The sequence below is a fragment of the Staurois parvus genome, unplaced genomic scaffold (genome assembly GCF_062004578.1).
Source record: "Staurois parvus isolate SC_StPar_1 unplaced genomic scaffold, SC_StPar_1.0 ptg000092l, whole genome shotgun sequence".
In the NCBI taxonomy this organism is placed as follows: domain Eukaryota; kingdom Metazoa; phylum Chordata; class Amphibia; order Anura; family Ranidae; genus Staurois; species Staurois parvus.
The window spans coordinates 88,550-110,785 of record NW_028317888.1 but is presented as its reverse complement, the minus strand read 5'-3'; the positions used below and the strand labels follow the sequence as shown (position 1 = coordinate 110,785).

Sequence of the window (22,236 nt, the reverse complement as noted above, 5' to 3'; positions counted from 1 at the left end):
ACCTGGATCCAAGCCACTGACTCCACCTCCCCTGCTGCCCTCTCCAACAGAGGCCTCGTTTGGACCCATTCACCCAGACCGAGTGGACGCAGAGGCGGAGGGTTTGGTATGCTCCTACCACCGCTGAGCACCTTCCAGGTCCTCCCTATCCCCCCTCCCTATCCTCCTCCTTCGAGGCCCACTGCATCCGGCTCTTCTCTCCCACCCCCCTAAGGATTGCGGTAATCTATCGGCCTCCTGTTCCGCATCCCTCTTCCTAGAGGACTTCGCCGCCTGGCTTCCCTTCTTCCTCTCCTCCGAGCTACCGACCATCATCCTAGGCGACTTCAATATCCCGATCAACGCCAACAGCCCGGCTACTTCCCAACTCCTCCTTCTAACCTCCTCCTTCGCGCTCACACAGCACACTCAGTCCTCCACCCACTCCAACGGAAACACCCTGGACCTCGTTTTCTCCCACCTCTGCACCTCCCATGACTTCATTAACACCCCCTTCCCCCTCTCTGACCACCACCTCCTCACATTCTCCATCTCCCCCTCCCTCAACTCCCCCCCAAAGCATCTAACCATCACCCGCAACCTCCGCAATCTGGACCCGACCCATCTCCACCCAGCAGCTGACCGTCTGTATGGCAGTATCCTCCCTCTGTCATGCCCTGACCTGGCCACTACTGCATACAACGACTCACTGTCAGCTGCCCTTGACTCCCTGGCACCCCTAACCACACGTAGCATTAGACCCCGACCGCTTCAACCCTGGCAAAACGACCACACAAAATGCCTCAAACAACGCAGTCACGCCCTGGAGTGCTTATGGTGCAAAACCAGATCCCCTCCCGGGTTCTCCCTCTATAAAGCTGCCTACCTCGCCTACACCACCTCCCTCCACGCCGCCAAGCAAGCCTATTTCATAACCCTCATCAACACCCTCTCCACCTGTCCTCGTCGGCTCTTCTCCACTTTCAAATCCCTGCTCTCTCCCTGTGGTGGTTTATGTAAGAATTTATTCTACTTATGAAGGGCGGTGTCCTTTTCCCTTAAACAAAATATTACAGTGCCTCCAGCCGTTAAAATACGGCAATTATTTAATGAACCAATAATTTGGACACCTTAATAATTTGATCACCACTTATTAATATACCTTGAGTCCTTTTAGCCAGTATGATTTCGTACCGTACACACAAAAATTGCCTTTATAATAAATAAATAGATAAATTTATTTATGTACAAAAATTATATATATATTAACACAAAACGCAAAAGACTGGTGATGAATGGATACTGGTACACACGATCAAAGATATACTATACCAATTCTATACACCAAACAATTCTTCTAGATAGTAATAAAGATTAAAATCAAATTTAGTGATAAGTGTTAATTTATAGTACTTCAGAGGTCATTTCTCCCAAAACGTGGCCATAGAAATGTGAGAAAATATTCCCTGATAAATCGTACTATAACCAATTAAAAATTAATTAATTATGCAATATCTATAATTTCAATATTACACCAAACAATTCTTAGCAGTAATAATATGGATCTCTCTCTATATATATATGAACACCCAATGCAATTACTATCACCCCAATGCAATTACTATCACCCCAATGCAAGAGAGGAAATATAAAATACAATATTAATTCTTAACAATCTCACCACACCCAGAACCTGGATTATGACGCCTCCCCAGTGCATTCAGCTGGCAATTGAAATTCCTGCAGAAGAATGGCCGCAGGGAGCAAGTGCAATAGGGGGTAGTGTTTAAGAAAAAGTGTAGGATGGTAGAAGTTCAGAGATTTAGGAGTCTAGTAAAAGTTTTAGTAGTTTGAAAATATTGAGAAATAGTGTTAAAAGGTCTTTAAGTTTTTCAGATGGGATAGATTTCAGCCTCGTCAGATTTCTTCAGCTTTTCAGATCTCCTTCCGATTGTTGATTGGTTTTTCTTTAGCTTTCTTATTTTTCTTAGCATGAGTCTTTTAGTATATGTTTTTTTTTAGATGAGGTGCATGGCTTTTTTATACCATCCAAACCATTGTTTTAAAAGACCCCCCCAACAGGCTTTTTGATTGGCCGGTCGAGAAGTGTATGTACCTAAGATATCTCTCACCTGTCCACTGGGGGGCAGTCAGGGATCACAAAACAATTTGAGTATTAATGATGACTCATGCCTCGGGTGGAAACCAAGGTAATTTTAGATATTAAATATACGTCTTATCCAAATATAGTTGATTTTACCACTAATGTTTCGGATAGGAACCATAGAAAGATATATGTGCATTCAGTTTTTCATTTCCCTGAGATTCAAACTTGTGTGAAACATTTGCTTTCTGATGGAAACATACAACTGATACCAATTCACAAAATATCTTACTTTTCACCATTTCATACTTAATTTAGTGGTCTGCAATCCCCAACTCTGCTGAATATATTTTTGTGTGTGGAACCCTTTATAACATCCCATTGAGATCCCCCACACTTTCCTTGGCTGGGAATATAGTTCATGGGAATATGACAGAGAACCTTATCCATTGTTGGGTGCTTAAAGTACATAGACTGGCCTGTAGTTAAACCTGAATTCAATAGCCTTTTGTGACAGTCCATAAAGTTTCCTCTGGGAATCCACACTTTCAAGGTTTTATTTAATCTTCTCAGATCTACAAGTATCGTCTCACCATTGTCATTTTGGTCAGGTGTGATGACTCACTGTTTGGAAGTCCAACGGTGGTATTTGACTTTGTAATTAACTTTTTTCAGGTGAAATCTCCTCATTTTCAACAGACAATGGTAATTGTTGAGAAAACATACTTTGCCAGTCTTAGAGTCACCGACATCAGATCCCACTATTATCTTTCCTGGGACTTGTTTGACCACCTGTAGAGATTCAAATAGTATATTGTCTCTGGAACAAGTCTCTTCCACTCATTGTGTGTGTGATTTCACGAGAAGGTCATTTGAATTCTCACCAAGAAAGATTAACCCCTAACAGACGGCTGGGCTTGTTACTGTTGGATTGAAATCATAATTTTAATAAATATTCCCCCAAAAGTCACTACATCCCCCCCACCCCCACCCAGAACCTCACTCACCGCCCACGAGATTGCCAATCACTTCCAAAACAAGATTGACGCAATCCGTAAGGACATTGTCAACTCGCAATCCACCTCTCCACCCAGCCTTCTGCCCTCCTTCAACCGTCCCCTCCCCCGACCTCATAGCCGCACTACCCCCCACTATACCTAATGCCCCACACATCATCACCTCGCCAACACTCCGCTCCTTCAGCTCAACTACCCCCTAGGAGGTCTCTAAGGTCTTCCCTGAAGCCCGCCTCACCACCTGCCCCCTAGACCAAATCCCCTCACAGCTCCTCCAGTCACCCCCCTCCATCATTCGCTCCCTCACCCACATCTTCAATCTCTCCCTCTCCACTGGCACCGTCCCCTCCCCTCTAAAGCATGCACACATCACCCCCATACTCAAAAAACCCTCCCTTGACCCCACCAACCTTAACAACCTTAGACCCATCTCCTTGTTGCCCTTCACTTCCAAGCTCCTTGAGCACCTGCCCTACAATCGCCAAAGCCAATGGCCACTATTCTATCCCCCTGCTCCTCGACCTCTCCGTGGCCTTCAACACTGTTGACCACCCTCTCCTCCTTGCCAAACTGCACTCCCTTGGCATCAAGGACGCTGCTCTCTCCTGGTTCTCCTCCTACCTTTCCCAACGCTCCTTCAGTGTCACCTACAACACTGCCACCTCCCCCTCTCTGTCGGGGTCCCCCAAGGCTCTGTCCTCGGGCCCCTCCTCTTCTCCATCTATACCTTCTCCCTTGGCAAACTTATTCACTCCCACGGCTTCAATTACCACCTCTATGCTGACAACACCCAAATTTACCTCTCCACCCCCCCACCTCACTCCCTCATTCTCTGCCCGCATTGCCCACCTCCTAAACAACATATCAGACTGGATGTCGCTCCACTTCCTCAAACTTAACCTATCCAAAACCAAGCTCCTGGTCTTCCCCCCACCCCTTGCCCCCCCCCCCATCCTCTCCATCACTACTAACAACGCCACCATCTCTCCCACCCCACACGCCAAAGTCCTGGGCGTCACCCTGGACTCCCACCTCTCCTTCCTACCCCATATCCAACTGCTATCTAAATCTTGCAGGCTCTACCTCCGCAACATCTCCAAGATACGCACATTCCTCACCCCAGACACCACCAAACAACTCGTACACTCCCTCATCATCTCACGCCTGGACTACTGCAACTCCCTTCTCACTGGCCTACCCAAACGAACACTATCCCCACTCCAGTCTATCCTGAACTCAGCGGCGAGACTCATCCACCTCACCAAGCGCTCCACATCTGCCTCCCCCATCTGCCAATCCCTTCATTGGCTCCCAATTGCCCAACCCATCAAGTTCAAGCTGCTAACCCTGACCTACAAAGCCATTCACAACGCCGCCGCAAACTACATATCTGACCTTATACCCAAATACTATCCTACCCGTGCCCTCCGCTCCTCTCAGGACCTTCTGCTCTCTAGCTCCCTGGTCTCCTCCTCCCACGCCCGATTGCAGAACTTCTCCAGGACATCCCCCATCCTCTGGAACTCCCAACCCCAATCCATCAGACTGTCGCCTACCCTCCTCACCTTCAGGCGCACCCTGAAAACCCATCTCTTCAGGGAAGCCTACCCCAACCTCACCTAACACCCGACCTCACCTAACAACTAACCTCCTCCACTCCTCCCACCACTCCATCCCCCACAGCCATCTCCTCCTGTACCACCTTCCCCTCCCTCCTAGATTGTAAGCTGGAAAGAGCAGGGCCCTCGAACCCCTCGTGTATTGTATTGTTACCATCTTGTCTCATGTTCTGTCCCCCCCGCTACTGTACAGCGCTGAGCAAACCCTTTGGCGCTATATAAATACTGTATAATAATAATCCTAACAGGAGTTCTGTCATTTTTCAGGATGTCAGGAAAAACATGTCCTCCGTCAGTAAATGTTCATGTTGTGTCAGTAATAAAAGTCACGGAGGGTTGGGAACCCTGCAAGGGGGGCAGAGATATGTGACTGCCTAGTCCAGCCTTTCTCAGCCAGGGTTCCTCCAAAGGGTTCTAGGGCTTCCTTGTCACTTCATTGGGCTGTATATGGAAGTGTCACCGACCAGCCGTTTCTGGATACACAGCTTTGTCATCATTGCACACACACAGGATTTTGTTTTCATTCAATACATTTTTATTACAATTTCACTTTTAACAAGATTACAAAAATAACCAGGAAATAGTAAAGGCAGAAATCCGATTGGTCAGGAAGATCCCTTGTCTGGAATGTGGGGGCGGAGTCATTATTATTGGTGTACAATACAATACACAACGTGTTCCATTATTATAACAAAGTATTGTAGAAAAGATCCCAACATAGAAAATGGGGGAAAGGAGGAAATAAAGGCGGATATGAAGGGGAATCTGTGTACGGGGAACACCTTAACAATCACCACCATTTTATTCTCCAGGGCCTCTGATGTCACAGAATAGATGTTTGGGGGTTTATCTCATCTTCAGGACCAAAATCTGCATTTTCCCATGTGTGCAAAATCATGCAGAAACAGCTCTGGCAGTGAGAGGGTTAATGTGGGCTAGATGGGATCCCTCTGCTGGGGTGACATTAGAGCTCCCCCTAGCTGCAGCCTGGTAATAACATTGCCCTCCAAATATTGGACATAATGGGGGATTTTTCCTGAAATACAGCAATCAATAACAGCAGCACAATACCACATTATGGCCACTAGATGGAGCCAAAGGAATCAGAGTGTGAAATAAAGTATGCCTAATATTCGTCATGGCCGGGCGAATGTCACTCACATTCCTTCTAACTTTTTTTTTTTTTTACTAAACCTCTAAGTGTTTGTGAAAGCTTCCACCATAAATATACTCAGCCAATGAGAGGCGATGACTCCATATTTATTACAGGTACTTCTATAGCACTGTCCATTTATACATAAATTGTTCATTCCCATCAGTCCCCGCCCCCGAGGAGCGTACAATCTAAGGTCCCTAACTCACATTCATACATACACATACTAGGGGACAATATACCTACCAGCATGTCTTTGGCATGTGGGAAGAAACCAGAGTACCTGGAGGAGACCCATGCAGGCACAGGGAGAACATGCAAACTCCAGGCAGGTGGTGCCATGGTTGGGATTCAAACTAATGACCCGAGTACTGCCAGGCAGAAGGGCTAACCACTGAGCTGCTATCAATAGCCAACCCGGTCCCACACTTCATCCATGTCTTTGGGGACCTCTGATCTCCTTATGAACTGTTTCTTCCATGATGAAGATCAGCCATGGAGTATATCTGAGGTGTATATCAGGGTGTGCTTCTTCCCCACATGAGAGCTGGGATGTCCAGCAACATTCATCTAGAAGTCATTTCCCGCACTCAAGGCACTAATACACCTCCAGGGTTGTGTGGGACCCCTGATGTGCAGGAAGACAGGACTTCAGTGAGGAACATTTCCCTCACTCAGGACAGGAAAGTGGCTTCTCCCCCGTGTGACATCTCTGATGTTTGTAAAGATTGGACTTCACTGAAAAACATTTCCCACACTCACAACAGGCATACGGCTTCTCCCCCGTGTGAGATCTCTGATGTGTGTAAAGATTGGATTTCTGTGAAAAACATTTCCCACACTCAGGACAAGCATATGGCTTCTCCCCCGTGTGAGATCTTTGATGTGCGTGAAGATTAGACTTCTCTGAAAAACATTTCCCACATTCAGGACAGGAAAATGGTTTCTCCCCCGTGTGCAATCTCTGATGAATACGAAGACTGGACTTATCAGAAAAACATTTCCCGCACTCAGAACAGGAAAGTGGCTTCTCCCCTGTGTGAGTTCTCTGATGACTGTAAACATGGAACCTCATTGAAAAACATTTCCCGCACTCAGGACAGGCATATGGCTTCTCCCCCGTGTGAGATCTATGATGTCTGTAAAGACTGGACTTGTCTGAAAAACATTTCCCACACTCTGCACAGGAATATGGCTTTTCCCCTGTGTGAGATCTCTGATGTCTGTAAAGATCAGACTTCTCTGAGAAACATTTTCTACACTTAGGACAGATATAAGGTCTTTTCCCTGTGTGAGATCTTTGATGCTTAACAAGATCTGATTTTGCTACAAAACTTTTCCCACACTCAGGACAAGAAAATGGCTTCTCCCCCTTGTGAGATCTCTGATGTCTGGAAAGATTGCACTTCTGTGAAAAACATTTCCCGCACTCAGGACAGGAATGTGGCTTCTCTCCTGTGTGAGATGTTTTATGCTCATTAAGACGACATTTAAAACGGAAACATTTCCCGCACTCAGGACAGGAATACGGCTTCTCCCCCCTGTGAGTTCTTTTATGCACATTAAGATGGGATTTATAACAGAAACATTTCCCGCACTCAGTACAGGAGAAGCTCTTCCCTATTGGAAGGCCGGCCTGGTCCCGCACAGTCTGAGGTTCCTCAGGATACGAGGAATCCGATGGTCCATCTACACTGGGTGGTGCCGGATGGACATTGGAGGGAGCCGGGTTTTCTCCTGGACTATACTGTGTGATGTCCTCATCTTCTACTTCACAGTCTGGAGACAAAGTGAGACAATCCTCGGAGGTTTTCCTCATCTCCCGGCCATGGACTAAAATACAAAGACAAAGAGGATTACTAGACAGGAGCTGATTGGTTCCCCCAAACCAGGACTCCGCCCACATCAGGCAGCTTGGTCTCTGAGGAGTTTACAATTCCACCCTCAAGGGAACTAGGAAATGGCTCCTCTGATCTCCTACCAGGTCATTTCTTTATTCATGGACCTTAGTCAGAGAGTGAGGAAACAACCAGAACTGTCTTTTATAGGAGGGACAGTGATGAGGGGATTATAGGACGAGGGTCCCCACCCCCTCTATCACTCATCGCCATCTTCCCAACACAAGAAGTACTGCACTTCCTTATTTACTCCATGATTTAGTCATGAAGAACAGCGGGGCTGAGCCCCACCAGAGGTCAGAGAGTGAGGATGGGGGGAGAACAACCAAGATGAAGACTGGACTGATCCTGAAGACCACCATCATTGGGGTATTGACTCCTCCCTCATTATCACTTTCTGTTTAAGGGTCCAAAGTTGGAGGATGTTATCACATTATTATCACCATGTAAAAGTCTGTGCTCCAATCACATCATCCGATATAAAATGTCCAGCTGGGAGGAAATGGGTGGAAAATAATTAAGGCCTAAAGTGAAGGAAATGTGTATTTGCTCCCCTGCTGATGTTGAATGTTCGCCCCTCACACAGAAATGATCGGTCTAACAATTGAATGTTCGGTGTAACACCGAGAGACAGAATACAACAAATTCAGCAGAAATGTGTCTAACAAATGATGACTGATCTGCATGTTCATGAGGGAAAGAAGGATTGGATCCCCTTCACAAAACATGACTTAGTACTTGGTGGCAAATCCCTTGTTGGCAATCACAGAGGTCAGACGTTTCCTGGAGTTGGCCCCAGGTTCGCACACATCTCAGGAGGGATTTTGGCCCACTCCTCTTGGCAGATCCTCTCCAAGTCATTAAGGTTTGGTGTATGACGTTTGACAACTCGAACTTTCAGCTCCCTCCACAGATTTTCAATCGGATGAAGGTCTGGAGACTGGCTAGGCCACTCCAGGGCCTTAATGTGCTTCTTCTTGAGCCCCTCCTTTGTTGCCTTGGCCGTGTGTTTTGGGTCATTGTCATGCTGGAACACCCATCCACCACCCATTTTCAATGCCCTGGCTGAGGGAAGAAGGTTCTCACCCAAGATTAGACTGTACATTGCCCCATCCATCGTCCCTTTGATGCGGTGCAGTTGTCCTGTCCCAAAGCAGAATGTTTCCACCACCATGTTTCACAGTTGGGATGGTGTTCTTGGGGTCATAGGCAGCATTCCTCCTCCTCCAAACAATGAGTTGAGTTGATGCCAAAGAGCTGGATTTTGGTCTCCTCTGACCACAACACTTCCCACCAGTCCTCCTCGGCATCATTCAGATGTTCAGTGGCAGACTTCAGACGGGCCTGGACATGGGCTTTCTTGAGCAGAGGGACCTTGCGGGCACTGCAGGATTTCAGTCCTTGTCAGAGTAGTGTGTTACCAATTGTTTTCTTGGTGACTGTGGTCCCAGCTGCCTGGAGATCATTGACAAGATCCTCACGTGTAGTTCTGGGATGATTCCTCACTGTTCTCATGATCATTGACACCCCACGAGGTGAGATCTTGCATGGTGCACCAGACCTAGGGAGACTGACACTTGTTTTGTGTTTCTTCCATTTGTGAATGATTGCACCAACTGTTGTCACCTTCTCACCAAGCTGCTTGGCCATAGTTTGGTAGCCCAGTCCAGCCTTGTGTAGGTCTACCATCTTGTCCCTGACATCCTTGGACGGCTCTTTGGTCTTTGCCATGGTGGAGAGTTTGGAATCTGATGGTTTGATGGCTCCTGTGGACAGGTGTCTTTATACAGGTAACACAATGAGATTAGCAGCACTCCCTTTAAGAGACTGCTTCTAATCTCAGCTTATTAGCTGTATGAAAGACACCTGGGAGCCAGAAATCCTGCTGAATGATAGGGGATCAAATCCTTCTTTCCCTCATGAACATGCAGATCAGTCATCATTTGTTAGACGCATTTCTGCTGAATTTGTTGTTGTATTCTGTCTCTCAGTGTTACACCGAACATTCCATTGTTAGACCGATCATTTCTGTGTGAGGGGCGAACATTCCATTGTTAGACCGATCATTTCTGTGTGAGGGGCGAACATTCCATTGTTAGACCGATCATTTCTGTGTGAGGGGCGAACATTCCATTGTTAGACCGATCATTTCTGTGTGCGGGGCGAACATTCCATTGTTAGACCGACCATTTCTGTGTGAGGGGCAAACATTCCATTGTTAGACCGATCATTTCTGTGTGAGGGGCGAACATTCCATTGTTAGACCGATCATTTCTGTGTGAGGGGCGAACATTCCATTGTTAGACCGATCATTTCTGTGTGCGGGGCGAACATTCCATTGTTAGACCGATCATTTCTGTGTGAGGGGCGAACATTCCATTGTTAGACCGATCATTTCTGTGTGAGGGGCGAACATTCACCATCAGCCGGGGAGCAAATACACATTTCCTTCACTGTATGTAATGTACAACTTATCATACGGGATACAAAAGTTAGGACTGAACAGTATTAGTTTTCTTCTATATTCATCTGGTGATCTAGCCAGTAAATCTGTTTTATAAAACTCTGCAGCAGAATGTATCAGTTCCAGGGATGAGGCAGACCATTTACCACTGACAGGGGGCTTACAATGATCAGCTTTTATTTATTCATGTAAAACTTTTATCCCAAAAGAAAAAAACTGTTTGATGAAACTGATTATGAAGTGTGAGCTGGAGTTTGGCTTCAATTAGTTACTGTTTTAAATCTGCTAATACATCTAACACTCCCCTCCCCCCAGACTGACCATGCTGCTGCCTCCACAGCGGGGGCGCTCTAATACAGAAGGTGTGTTACTGGCCAGATCACCAGGAGAAAACAGGGAAAAAAGCCAAAGAAAAGGAATGCAGCCGCCACCTCATCCTATGTCCAGTGATAGCAGTGACATCTACTGGCCACAGTGAGACATCACAAGACAACCTAAACTTAGGGAGAAACCAAGTGAAGAACTATACAATCAGCCTGAGCCAAGTACAGCCCAGCCACAAACTAACACCCACATAGTACCTCTATTCAGGACAAGGGGGCCACACTAATAAATAGTGTAAGGATCACATCAAATTGGTGTTTAGTAATCAGAGATCACTTACAGGGGTTGTAACCCTCAGACATGGAATATGGACAAACATATCCCTCTATAGTGTGTACTTGTCTCACTCCAGAGCAATAAGAGCCACTTCTGTCTGCTGTCTCCTTCCTCTGCGATCAGCATGAATCACTTCTGACAAGTCTTCCTGACACCAAGAGAAAAAATGTGAAAGGGGAGAAGCTCCAGCACACAGCCTGTGATTGACAGCCTCAGCTCTGTTCCTGTGTGCTGTGTGTACCTTCCCTCCAATCACCTTTAGAGCTCACCTCACTGAACTCTGCAGAATGTGACTTTATCTCTCTGTCTCTTTTTTTCTGACTTCTCAGACAAGCTGTATACATTCTGGGCTTTGAACAGTTGTAGAGAAGAGATTGCTGCAGATAAAAAGGTGCAACATATGTAGGATTTGTTTTATCTCTGTGTATCACCTGAGGCCAGTCACTGCACTGAGTATATGGAGGGTTTACAACCACTTTAAATGTTTACTGTAGACAAGTTGCAGAGATCCCACACCGCTGCCTCCCATCTCCTGAGACTGCACTCAGTGACTTGGGGCTGAGACACTACAGACATATCCCTCCACCCGGCACAGCCAGCAGACCACAGAGAAGGTCCCCTGGGAGAAATGTTCTGTCAGAGATCTTACTAGACCCGGGCATGGAGCAGAAGACCCAAAGCACACACCCCAGGTGCCTAGGTCTAGTAACGTCTATGATGAAAATGAACATTTTTCTGCCAGCTGAACCCCAGAACCTCCATAAATCCAGTCTAGATACATAAATTGTGTCTGCAGCACACAGAAGGAAGATTATCCGAGAGAAATCCAGGAATACAGGACGGGGAACACAGCTCAGGAAAGTGACCAGGGGATTACAGGCTGATATCACCCAGTCCCCGCCCTACTCTGGACCAATCAGTGAGCAGTATGGGTGGAGGAATGGATTTAGTGTTCATGACCCACCTGTGCTGATCTCTGTAGGAGTGTCCTCCTCTATAAATGTCCCCGTTATTCCATCCTCCTCCATAGACTGCTGATCATCCCTCACATACGCCTCTTCTTCTTCAACCTCAAATTCTCTCAGGTTTCCACTCTGAATATATAATAAAAATGACATCAATGGTAACAATGCAGATAATGTACAGATCCTAATGATACTATCAGTGATTGTTCCTCATCTACCTGATGATGGTGAGGGATGGTGTGACCTTCCTGTGTGGAATCCCGGGAATACAGAGGACGGGGACATCTCTCTGGTGGGTTCCCATGACTGGATCCATCTGTAGGAAACACACACACTGACTGAATCCATTGTTTCTATGTGTTTATCAGATGATGGGGGATCTAGGTGGATCCTCCGTACTGCTCTCTCCTTTACAATAAAGTCTCCTCTTACCCGGTGATGTGAGGGGCGGCTGATTGTCCATCATGACGTCCTTGTAGAGATCCTTGTGTCCTTCTAAATACTCCCACTCCTCCATGGAGAAATAGACAGTGACACCCTGACACCTTATAGGAACCTGACACACACAATGATACAGTCACCATCCAGACACATCCCTTGTCTGTTACTGGAGAATGTCCCAGAATTCCCGGCACCGCTCACCTCTCCTGTCAGCAGCTCCATCATCTTCTTGGTGACTTCTAGAATCTTCTGCATGTTGTGTCTCTCAGGGTTTAGGGAGTCACATGGAGGCACTGTGATGGTCATATGATCACCTGACTTCAGAAGCGGAAATCTCTGTATTGAGGGACCAATAGGAATATCATGTTAGACTCCCAGAATCCTCCTCACCTCTCCGGTCAGGTCTGTGTGATGTCATGTGACCTCCCAGAATCCTCCTCACCTCTCCGGTCAGGTCTGTGTGATGTCATGTGACCTCCCAGAATCCTCCTCACCTCTCCGGTCAGGTCTGTGTGATGTCATGTGACCTCCCAGAATCCTCCTCACCTCTCCGGTCAGGTCTGTGTGATGTCATGTGACCTCCCAGAATCCTCCTCACCTCTCCGGTCAGGTCTGTGTGTAGGAATCGTGCACACAGAGACTGACACGGCCCTCCGTTTTCTTAAGAATTTTCTATGTTATACCATTTCTAACTCCCAAAGCAGGCTACCCCCTCCATCTTGTAGATCTCTCATCCCCCTCCCGTGCTGTGGGGTGACATGTGGCCTGAGTGATGAGAAGGGTCACTGAACTTCAAAAGACCTTCCAAGGGGTTGTAAACACAGACTTACTTTTAAAAACTCACTTTACATATAAGTTGATATCTTCACGTAGGACATAACTACCTAAACATGGAGCCTATATTCAGAAGGCTCAGTTTGAGACCATTCTCCTGGTATGTGACACCCCTTAGCTGACCTACAGAGAAAAGCAGAAAAGTATATCTCTTGAACCATTTAAGTGCATATTTCATGTTTCATCTCTAACCATTCCGCAGATGCGGCTGAGTATTAATATACTAGTGACCAGGCCGGCAAATGTACCTAGGAAAAGTTATGAGCCAAAATATAAGCTAGGAGAGATTCTGCTTGTAACTTAGGTCTCCACCCAACACCCCTCCCCAAAAGGAGACCATTGGTTACTACTCCAAAGAGACACCCTGCTGGGATTTGCTAGAAAAAGGCTGTTATGCTTGGAGTGTGGATGAGAGAAGAGAAGATTCTCCTGCTTTTAACATCGAGACTAGCAGTAGAGCCAAGAAATTGGCTCATGAGACTTGAAACTGCATAACCCAAGGCTTTTTGGCTAGTACTTATCTACCTAAACTTCTGTTATCTCTTTGCTTTGTTATTGCTCTCTATATATTTATATATATATATTGGTTACATCTTTTTTCTGTAAATCTTTTTATTGCACCCTTTTGACCTTTTAGTAATAAAACTTACTTTCTGAAAGTGTTGAACTGTTTCTAAAGCTCTTTAATGCAACTTAAGAATTCCTGCCGCTGAAGAGCGCTACTGTGTGTTTTTAACCCTCTGTATAACCTGTCTGCAGTGAAAGTGGTATACAGATGAATATTTCAACCACCCTAGTGTTATTGCTGATATTGCCGAGTTTCCTCTTTCTCTGTACAAAAAGTAGGTGGCGGCAATGTGAAGGGTTAATTGCGTAATTAACCTGACCCAGTAACTATCGTGCTCAAGATGCCGGTACATAGATTTGTGGTCCAGTTAGCTGGAAAATCAATGTGCAGGGTGCAGCTGGGCGTGGCATTGTTACGCACCTGACATCGCAGTTTTAGATTGGCTAGTCCTTTGGTCACGAGTCTGGTGAGAGGGGCAGAGATTTGATATCGCAATCCTCACACTGTGTATTATTAATAGACATAAGAGTGCTGTCATGTGACCTCCCAGAATCCTCCTCACCTCTCCGGTCATGTCTGTGTTTTTTTTAATACAGATCAAAGTGATGTCATGTGACCTCCTAGAATCCTCATCTCTCCGGTCAGGTCTGTGTTTTATTAATAGAGATGAGAGTGATGTCATGTGACTTCCCAGAATCCTCCTCACCTCTCCGGTCAGGTCTGTGTTTTATTAATAGAAATGTGAGTGATGTCATGTGACCTCCCAGAATCCTCCCCACCTCTCCGGTCAGGTCTGTGTTTTATTAAAAAAGTTGAGTGATGTCATGTGACCTCCCAGAATCCTCCTCATCTCTCCGGTCAGGTCTGTTTTATTAATAGAGATGAGAGTGATGTCATGTGACCTCCCAGAATCCTCCTCACCTCTCCGGTCAGGTCTGAGTTTTATTAATAGAGATAAGAGTGATGTCATGTGACCTCCCAGAATCCTCACCTCTCCGGTCAGCAGGTAGATGATCTCCAGGGTGAGGTTTAGTATCTTCTCAGTCATGTGACTCCGGTCCTCCTCCATCCTCATTGGTGCCATCATGTGATCTATACAGGTCTCCTTGTAGACGGATAACTTTGGGAAATGAAAGTAAGAATGATTTGGATGGTATTGGTCACACAATAATAGGATGTGGATGTGAGGGGGGAATAGGAGGGTTGCTGGACATTGAAGAACTACTTCCCCCATGGGAAGACAGTAGTCTGGACTGTTTAGCATTTGCTACATTTTGGAGGTCCCGGGACCCTCTTGGTCTGCCAGATCAGAAATCTCCTTTTCTCTGTTGGGTTTGTTTGGTCTCTGAACTGGTTTTGATGAGTATTAGATCTGCAGACAAGGAATGATAAATACGATCCTTCCTATGACTTGTTTGCTCTGAGGCAGTGCTGTGAGGTCAATGTCGGGTCATCATGAGGTCCAGGAAGGGGAACTTGATGACTTTTGGCTGGAGTTGCTGGATAATCAGGACAATTGGCAGAACTCCGGCTGCAAGGCTCCAATCTGTGGCAGCCTGCTGACTGACAGGAGTGATGTCACTGTCACTCTCTGCAGTAAGAGAAGGGATTGGATGGGATAGCAGGAGGATGGTGTTGGTTGAGTATAGAGTTGTGAGGAAGGAGCCTATTCTCTTCCCTCCAATGACAGCCTAGTGTGGTGTGGCAGTGCGGTATCCTGCCACGGTGGAAAGCACGATGGAGACCCAGGATTCTCAACCATAGAGGTTGAGGGGCTCCAGGCAGATCTCCTAATGCAGAGGAAACTGGTTTATCAGTTTCCTCTTTGGTTGGTAAAGCCTGTTTTGGGACCTGTAGCCTGGAGATTTCTTAGAGATTTGGGAGGGATGAAATCTCCAATCCTGGGCCCATATTTTGGGAGCAGCCAGCGTGCTGATTGCACAGGTGTGTGCAGGCCTTTTAGTGGAGGCCAGGCCATGATTCTGGGCTCCACCCCGGCAGACGGAGTCAGGAGGGCTCCATCCCGGCAGACAGGAGGTCTCTGCCTTGGAGTTAGGTGAAAGCCAGACTAGCTGTGTGCTAGTGGCCATAATTTGGGAAGAGTCTGCAGGAGACAGACAGTGAACTGTGTACAAGCCAGGAGGCTGAATCTTTGTTGGTATTTCTTGATGGTGGATACCCCTGCGTGGGAAGCATTTGTGTTATTTGAACTTTCTTTAAATAAAAGTGGGCAAAAAAAGCCCTTAAAGAAGCGAGTTGCTGTGTGGTTAAACAAGAAAAGCTCTACCAGTTGAAGCGAGTTCCCACATATGGTGGAGGATGCGGGCAGAACTAGAGATCCCAGCAAGGAAGTAAGTTCATGTGTTGAACTGTGTTTGGTGCATGACTCTGCACTATCTGTGTGTGCAGGTGAGGAGATCCTGCAGAGAAAAGGAACTTTCCTTAAAGAGACAGTGCTCCATTGTGTTGCTGGACTGTGCAAAAGTGTTGTGGAGTGACTGCAAAGATGGGGCGGTCAAAACTCAAAGAAGCAAGATTTTCTGAAATGAGAGACAGAGCCCTGTGGCTGGAGGGGTTATCACCAGAACAAGCCCCCTATATGGCTGCACAGAGTTTGCCACAGTGGGAAGTGCATGCTGTTGTCCCTGGCAATGCTGCTGAAAGGAAACCAGTTTTCTGTGTGCAGAGTACTAAGCCTGAAAGAGGATGCAGTGTTGGAAGTTCGGCTAAGATACTGCCGCAAGAGCGCTGTTTGCGGTGCAGTGAATGGGGGCACACTGTCTCCAAATGCCCTTTATCCCAGCTTCCAGTGCAAGGTGACAGAACCAGACAAAGGTCTGGGTATGCAATTGGGAAGCCTGCTTGGAGTTCCAGGAAGGAGCAGCAGGCTGCCCAAAAATTTCAGAAGAATGTGGTTGCCCATAGCAACACAGGTGACTTCAGGCCTGCGGACCCTGTGAGAGGAGTGTCGTCTGCACAGGATTGTGGTAACGCAGAGATGAGAGTTCAGCGCATCTGGAGGAACCCACAAAGTTCAGCTGGGAGAATGCCATCTCTCATAGCAACAGGAGAAAGCCTGCCAACCAGGAGAAGGGGCTACAAGGGAGATGTGGTTCCTTATCCCAAGAAGGGTATCTGTGGAACCATACCCTGCCTGGAATGTGGTCAGTTTGGGCATGGTATCTTTACCTGCCCCAGATTATGGAATACCACTGATGATGGTGCTACTGGGCAAAAGTCTTCATCTGCAAGCCCAGATTCATGTTTAAAAATGTTGGCAGCCACCTCTAGCAACAGTGAGGAAGTACCTGTTGTGCCTGCAGGGGGTGCCAAGGAGTCAGAAGGGCCTGCCACAGTATCATCCTATAGCTGCATGGATGAACTGGCTGGCCAAAGCCAAGCAGAGGAGATGACAGAAAGGATCCAGATCCCACGCACTCAAGTGAAGGTGAAGCCTGTTGCAGTGGTGGGTAAGACTGGTACTTTTGAGATAAATGTGAGAGATACTAATGCACTGATTGAGACTGACTTTGAGACTCTCTGCTATAAATATGGGATACTCCCAGTTGGGAAACCCACTGCTGGTGATTGTGAGAAAGACTTGCCTCTGTATAATGCTTTTAGTAGGGAGGCAACGGTTAAAAATGTCAATGCGAAGAGTACTGATATTGGGGTTGCACCAATGTCATCTAAAGAGAATGCTGAATTAAATGTAGTAGGGGTGACCACTAAACAGGATGTGTTCTCTCCCCTAGCAACGGTGGTTAAGGTAACCCAGGATAACTATGATGTTGCTCTGGTGGACCAGACTGTATCTGAAGTGAGTGTTGAGAATTTGTTATTTCAGTCTGGCAATGGTGAATCTAAAAGGAATGAACGTATTCATAATGATGGGTTAATGCAATCCACTAATGCAAAAGTTTTTGTAGTGAATGGCAAGCACCTAGTGCACGGTGGTGAGAGTAAGAAATTGCAACCTGCTGTGCCTAGAAATGGAGTCTCCCATTGTGATATGGATAATGAAGATATAGGTAATGGATCTGATACAGAGCCACTCTGTCCCTCTGTGTCTCCTTCAGCGGCTGGAGTGGTACTGCGTAGTACCTCTGATGGGATCACAGGGAAGATGGACTGGGACAGATGGGCAACAAGCTTGTTGGCAATAATAAAAGATGCCTCTGTGGGTAACAATGGGGTGGACATGGTTTCTGCTGTGCTGAATAGAGGGACTGTGGAGCAGCTATTAGTCCAGGGCGCTCCTGTCGCTGCCAAAATTAATCCACCACTGGAAAAAGGCACCATTGAGGATAAACACTCAGCAGAAGTTTTGCCCACAGCCCATAAAGGAGTTAATGGTGTGGTGTACCAAACTGATATCCATAGAGATGTGGAAGAGCTCATTGACACTGAGCCTCAGAGTATTTGGGTGAATCCCACACCTGGTTACGCTCTGGGAGAGCCCCAGGTTATTGTGTTGGGTACCTTGAGCCGAGAGGAAGCCTCTTTAAGAAGCACCACCTCTGAGGCATCAGTAAATGAGTGTCTCCATGTCTCCAGGAAGGTCTTATGTGTGGAATCCGGCTGTATTTTTATAACAGACCTGCTGAAGGAAATGTTAGTCTTCTGGAGTGTACAGCCGGTGTATACCTTGCTGTCTCTTCCATGTTCGGGAGAGCTGGTACAGCGGAGTACCGCTAATCGGAGCTGGGTATTACAGGCTATACAAGACAAAGATGGTCAATATAGGAATTCTGTGATACCATCCTTGTTGGTAATGGTGAAAATTGTCTTTCAGTGCATGGCTGGGTTGCTTCATAGCAGTAATCGGTATGAGAGGCACACCAGAGTACTGTTGGACAGGACAGAGGTTTGGCCAGAAGACACATGTATATGTGATGTGGTTGGGGTCGTCAACCCTAATGTAGCATTATGTAAGGATGGTTTGGTATCAGGACAGTTGCTGGCAGAGTCTTTTGTGACAGCGAAGTCAGTGGGTAGTGAAGTTTCCATGGGAGACACCCACTCTGCTGTGTGTGATTCCTCTCCAGAAACGGCCCTGCCAATTACTAGTGAAATGAGTTCTGACAAGAGTAATTTTGATAATGATAAAAAGGGAAATGTGTTGACGAATTTGGATTGTCTGATTACTGTGTGTGATAACAAAAAATAGTAGACCAGGTAGTCAGGTTGACATGGTAGCTGGTTCTCCTGAAAGAGGTAATGAGTACTTAACAGACACAAGAGAGGTTAAGAGTCTGGAAATAGGCCCCGTACAGGTTCAGGAAGGTCACTCTGGAAAAGTTTTCCAAAGGTCCAGTAAACGCCCAAGTTGTAAGAATGAACGGTCTAAGGGAACTGTCCCAAAGCTTAACAAGGGGATGTTAAAAGTGTTTGATTCCCAAATAAAAGAGCCCACCTCTATTACTAAAGGGTCTAAAAATATAACCCCATCAAAATTAAATAAAGCAAAAAGGGATGGTCTAGAGGAATTTGAGGGAGCACGTTGTAATGTTACAGGTACCAGGCATTTAAAACTCAGGCGTCAACCTCATCCTCAGAAAGGTCCCAAGTTTTGGAAATTCCTTAATGGGAAGGTGACTTGGGTGGCCCCAAGGAAAATAGAAAGGCAACGCTTTTGGAAGCGAACCCGTAAAAAGGCGCAGTGTCTTTTTAAAGCCCTAGTCCGTGTAGTAGGAGAACACAGGGAAAGTTGCCTCATAAGACAGGAAGGAAAGTTTCCCTTTGAAAGTGATGTCGGTCAGGAATGGGCTCATATAGGTGAAAGCTGGCACAGAGGTGCCAAAGTAAAGAGTTTGGGCTTGTGTGTTCTGCCCCCTACGGGATCAAAACAAAGGGGGGGGATATGTGGCAGTGCGGTATCCTGCCACGGTGGAAAGCACGATGGAGACCCAGGATTCTCAACCATAGAGGTTGAGGGGCTCCAAGCAGATCTCCTAATGCAGAGGAAACTGGTTTATCAGTTTCCTCTTTGGTTGGTAAAGCCTGTTTTGGGACCTGTAGCCTGGAGATTTCTTAGAGATTTGGGAGGGATGAAATCTCCAATCCTGGGCCCATATTTTGGGAGCAGCCAGCGTGCTGATTGCACAGGTGTGTGCAGGCCTTTTAGTGGAGGCCAGGCCATGATTCTGGGCTCCACCCCGGCAGACGGAGTCAGGAGGGCTCCATCCCGGCAGACAGGAGGTCTCTGCCTTGGAGTTAGGTGAAAGCCAGACTAGCTGTGTGCTAGTGGCCATAATTTGGGAAGAGTCTGCAGGAGACAGACAGTGAACTGTGTACAAGCCAGGAGGCTGAATCTTTGTTGGTATTTCTTGATGGTGGATACCCCTGCGTGGGAAGCATTTGTGTTATTTGAACTTTCTTTAAATAAAAGTGGGCAAAAAAAGCCCTTAAAGAAGCGAGTTGCTGTGTGCTTAGACAAGAAAAGCTCTACCAGTTGAAGCGAGTTCCCACAGTGGGTAGAAGGAGGACAGGAGGGGGAGCTGTTTGGTTCCCAAGTATACTGTAATATCCAGGACATTGTACAGAGTGGCGGTGGGTTCCTGGGGCTCTGAATTCCAGCACCGGGCACTGCCAGAGCCTGTGTCATGGGAAGGTATTGGAGTGTCTCCTGAAGATGTTCAGCACTGACCCCTGACTACCTTTTAGTAAAAAATGCACCAACAGACCTCCTCAAAGAACAAGTGACCACCAAGGGGTGAAGGATTGTCCTTCTGCATTCCATTTGGTATCTTGGAATACATTATTTGACCAGTGAGATGGTAAGAAGGTGAAGGTTGTCTTCCTTTCCTGGTAGGAGTTCTGTAAGGAGGTCTGGAAAGTAAGTGCAGGTAAGAGGACAATTAGAGACCAAGAGCCCCCCTCCCTACCTCAGTGTCCCCCTGAGCCTGACAAACTTCTCTTTCCTCAGAGCTCTGCTCCCCACCAACCCTATCAAGGACCCAGATTCCTTCAGCTACTCTACCCCCTCAAAACCCTTGAACTCCACTGCCCCCTAAGGGCCCCCAAAGTCTCTCATCCTCAGTAATCCCTGAGAGACCCCTCAGCTCCTCTACTTCCCTCAGACCCCTCAGTATTTCCCTCCCTCTGACACCAATCATGGAACATATTCTTCATGGCAGGCTGGGGAATGTTTTCTTCCTCCTGAGCAGCAATGTAAGGGGCTCTATGCTCCATACTCCTGACCCCGGCACTCCATCATTGTGTTGGCTGCATAGTGTAATGATTGCCCATTGGCTGCCTGTGTAGTGTCATCATTGCCCTTTGTATGCCATGTATGGTCAGGATGGTCCTTGTCTTGTCTATTTATTGTCAGTGCTGTTTGTTTAGAGGACCATATTACTAGAATTTATCTCCACAATGAGGAGAATGTTCCGGCCCCGGAAGTGGGGGAATGTTCTGCCCCTGAAGGGGTTCATCTGGGTTCCCACACTATATATGTGTGTATCATCATCTGCTGGAGATAAAAGACGTCACAGTGACTATGGAGGAAGAGGACGGACGTGACTATGGGGGAAGAGGACGGACGTGACTATGGAGGAAGAGGACGGACGTGACTATGGAGGAAGAGGACGGACGTGACTATGGAGGAAGAGGACGGACGTGACTATGGAGGAAGAGGACGGACGTGACTATGGAGGAAGAGGACGGACGTGACTATGGAGGAAGAGGACGGACGTGACTATGGAGGATGAGGGCGGACGTGACTTTGGGGGAAGAGGACGGACGTGACTATGGAGGAAGAGGACGGACATGACTATGGAGGAAGAGGACAGACATGATGGGGAGTTACTGGGTGTAAATATAAAATAACATCTTATTACCTCCTCTGCTGCTACTTTGACCACTGTCTCCTCGCTGCTTCTTATGGTATGAAACTTCCTGTCTTTATTGCAGATGACTTCCTGTCTTTACCTGACATCACTTCCTGTCTCTGCCTGACATCACTTCCTGTCTGTGCTCTATAATAACTTTCTTTCTGGATAGAAGTGAGATCACCACCTTGTGGCGTTCAGAGGAACTGCAGCCCCGAGAAACATTAAAATATCCGTTCCTGTGGTTTCCATGAAAGATCAAAAATAACTAAAAAATAACTGAGAAAAAATAAATCTATCTCTTATGCAACCAACTATTTATTTTCCAATATTTTTATTGAAATGTTTCAAGTTACAGAAAATGTAATAGACAAGTGTCATGTTATAAGGTATGAAATCTCCCCAACAAACAGGCGGATGAATAAACAACAGACATCCCGCAGGGAAGCAGGAAATGTGTGCAATAATGACTGGAGACGTCACATAGAACATTCCCAGCATTAAGTCCACCTTGTACAGGGGAAGCAATAATAGGAGACATATGGATCACACAGAGCATTCATCATACACACCACACATAGTGCACAACACATACAACATGGAACTCAACTAGCACCAGAACATGGGAAATAAAAGAGACAGCAGAAAGGAAGAAAAGAGGGTAACAGTAATGAGAGGAGAGGAGGAGGAGAAGAGAGGGGAG

At 46.7% G+C, this 22,236-nt stretch overlaps 1 protein-coding gene across 1 annotated transcript in view; it reads right to left on the bottom strand.

The window, feature by feature from the left end:
- Positions 1-5,230: 5,230 nt before the first annotated feature.
- Positions 5,231-22,236, bottom strand: part of LOC149468086 (uncharacterized) — a 37,365-nt gene continuing 20,359 nt past the window's right edge. Inside the window, exons 2-3 of the mRNA XM_089670642.1 lie at positions 9,518-9,532; positions 5,231-7,430 (exon numbers count right to left, since the gene is read on the bottom strand). Coding sequence (XP_089526768.1) covers positions 6,542-7,430; positions 9,518-9,532 — 904 coding nt within the window. The 3' untranslated portion in view covers positions 5,231-6,541. The remainder of the gene's footprint in view (positions 7,431-9,517; positions 9,533-22,236) is intronic.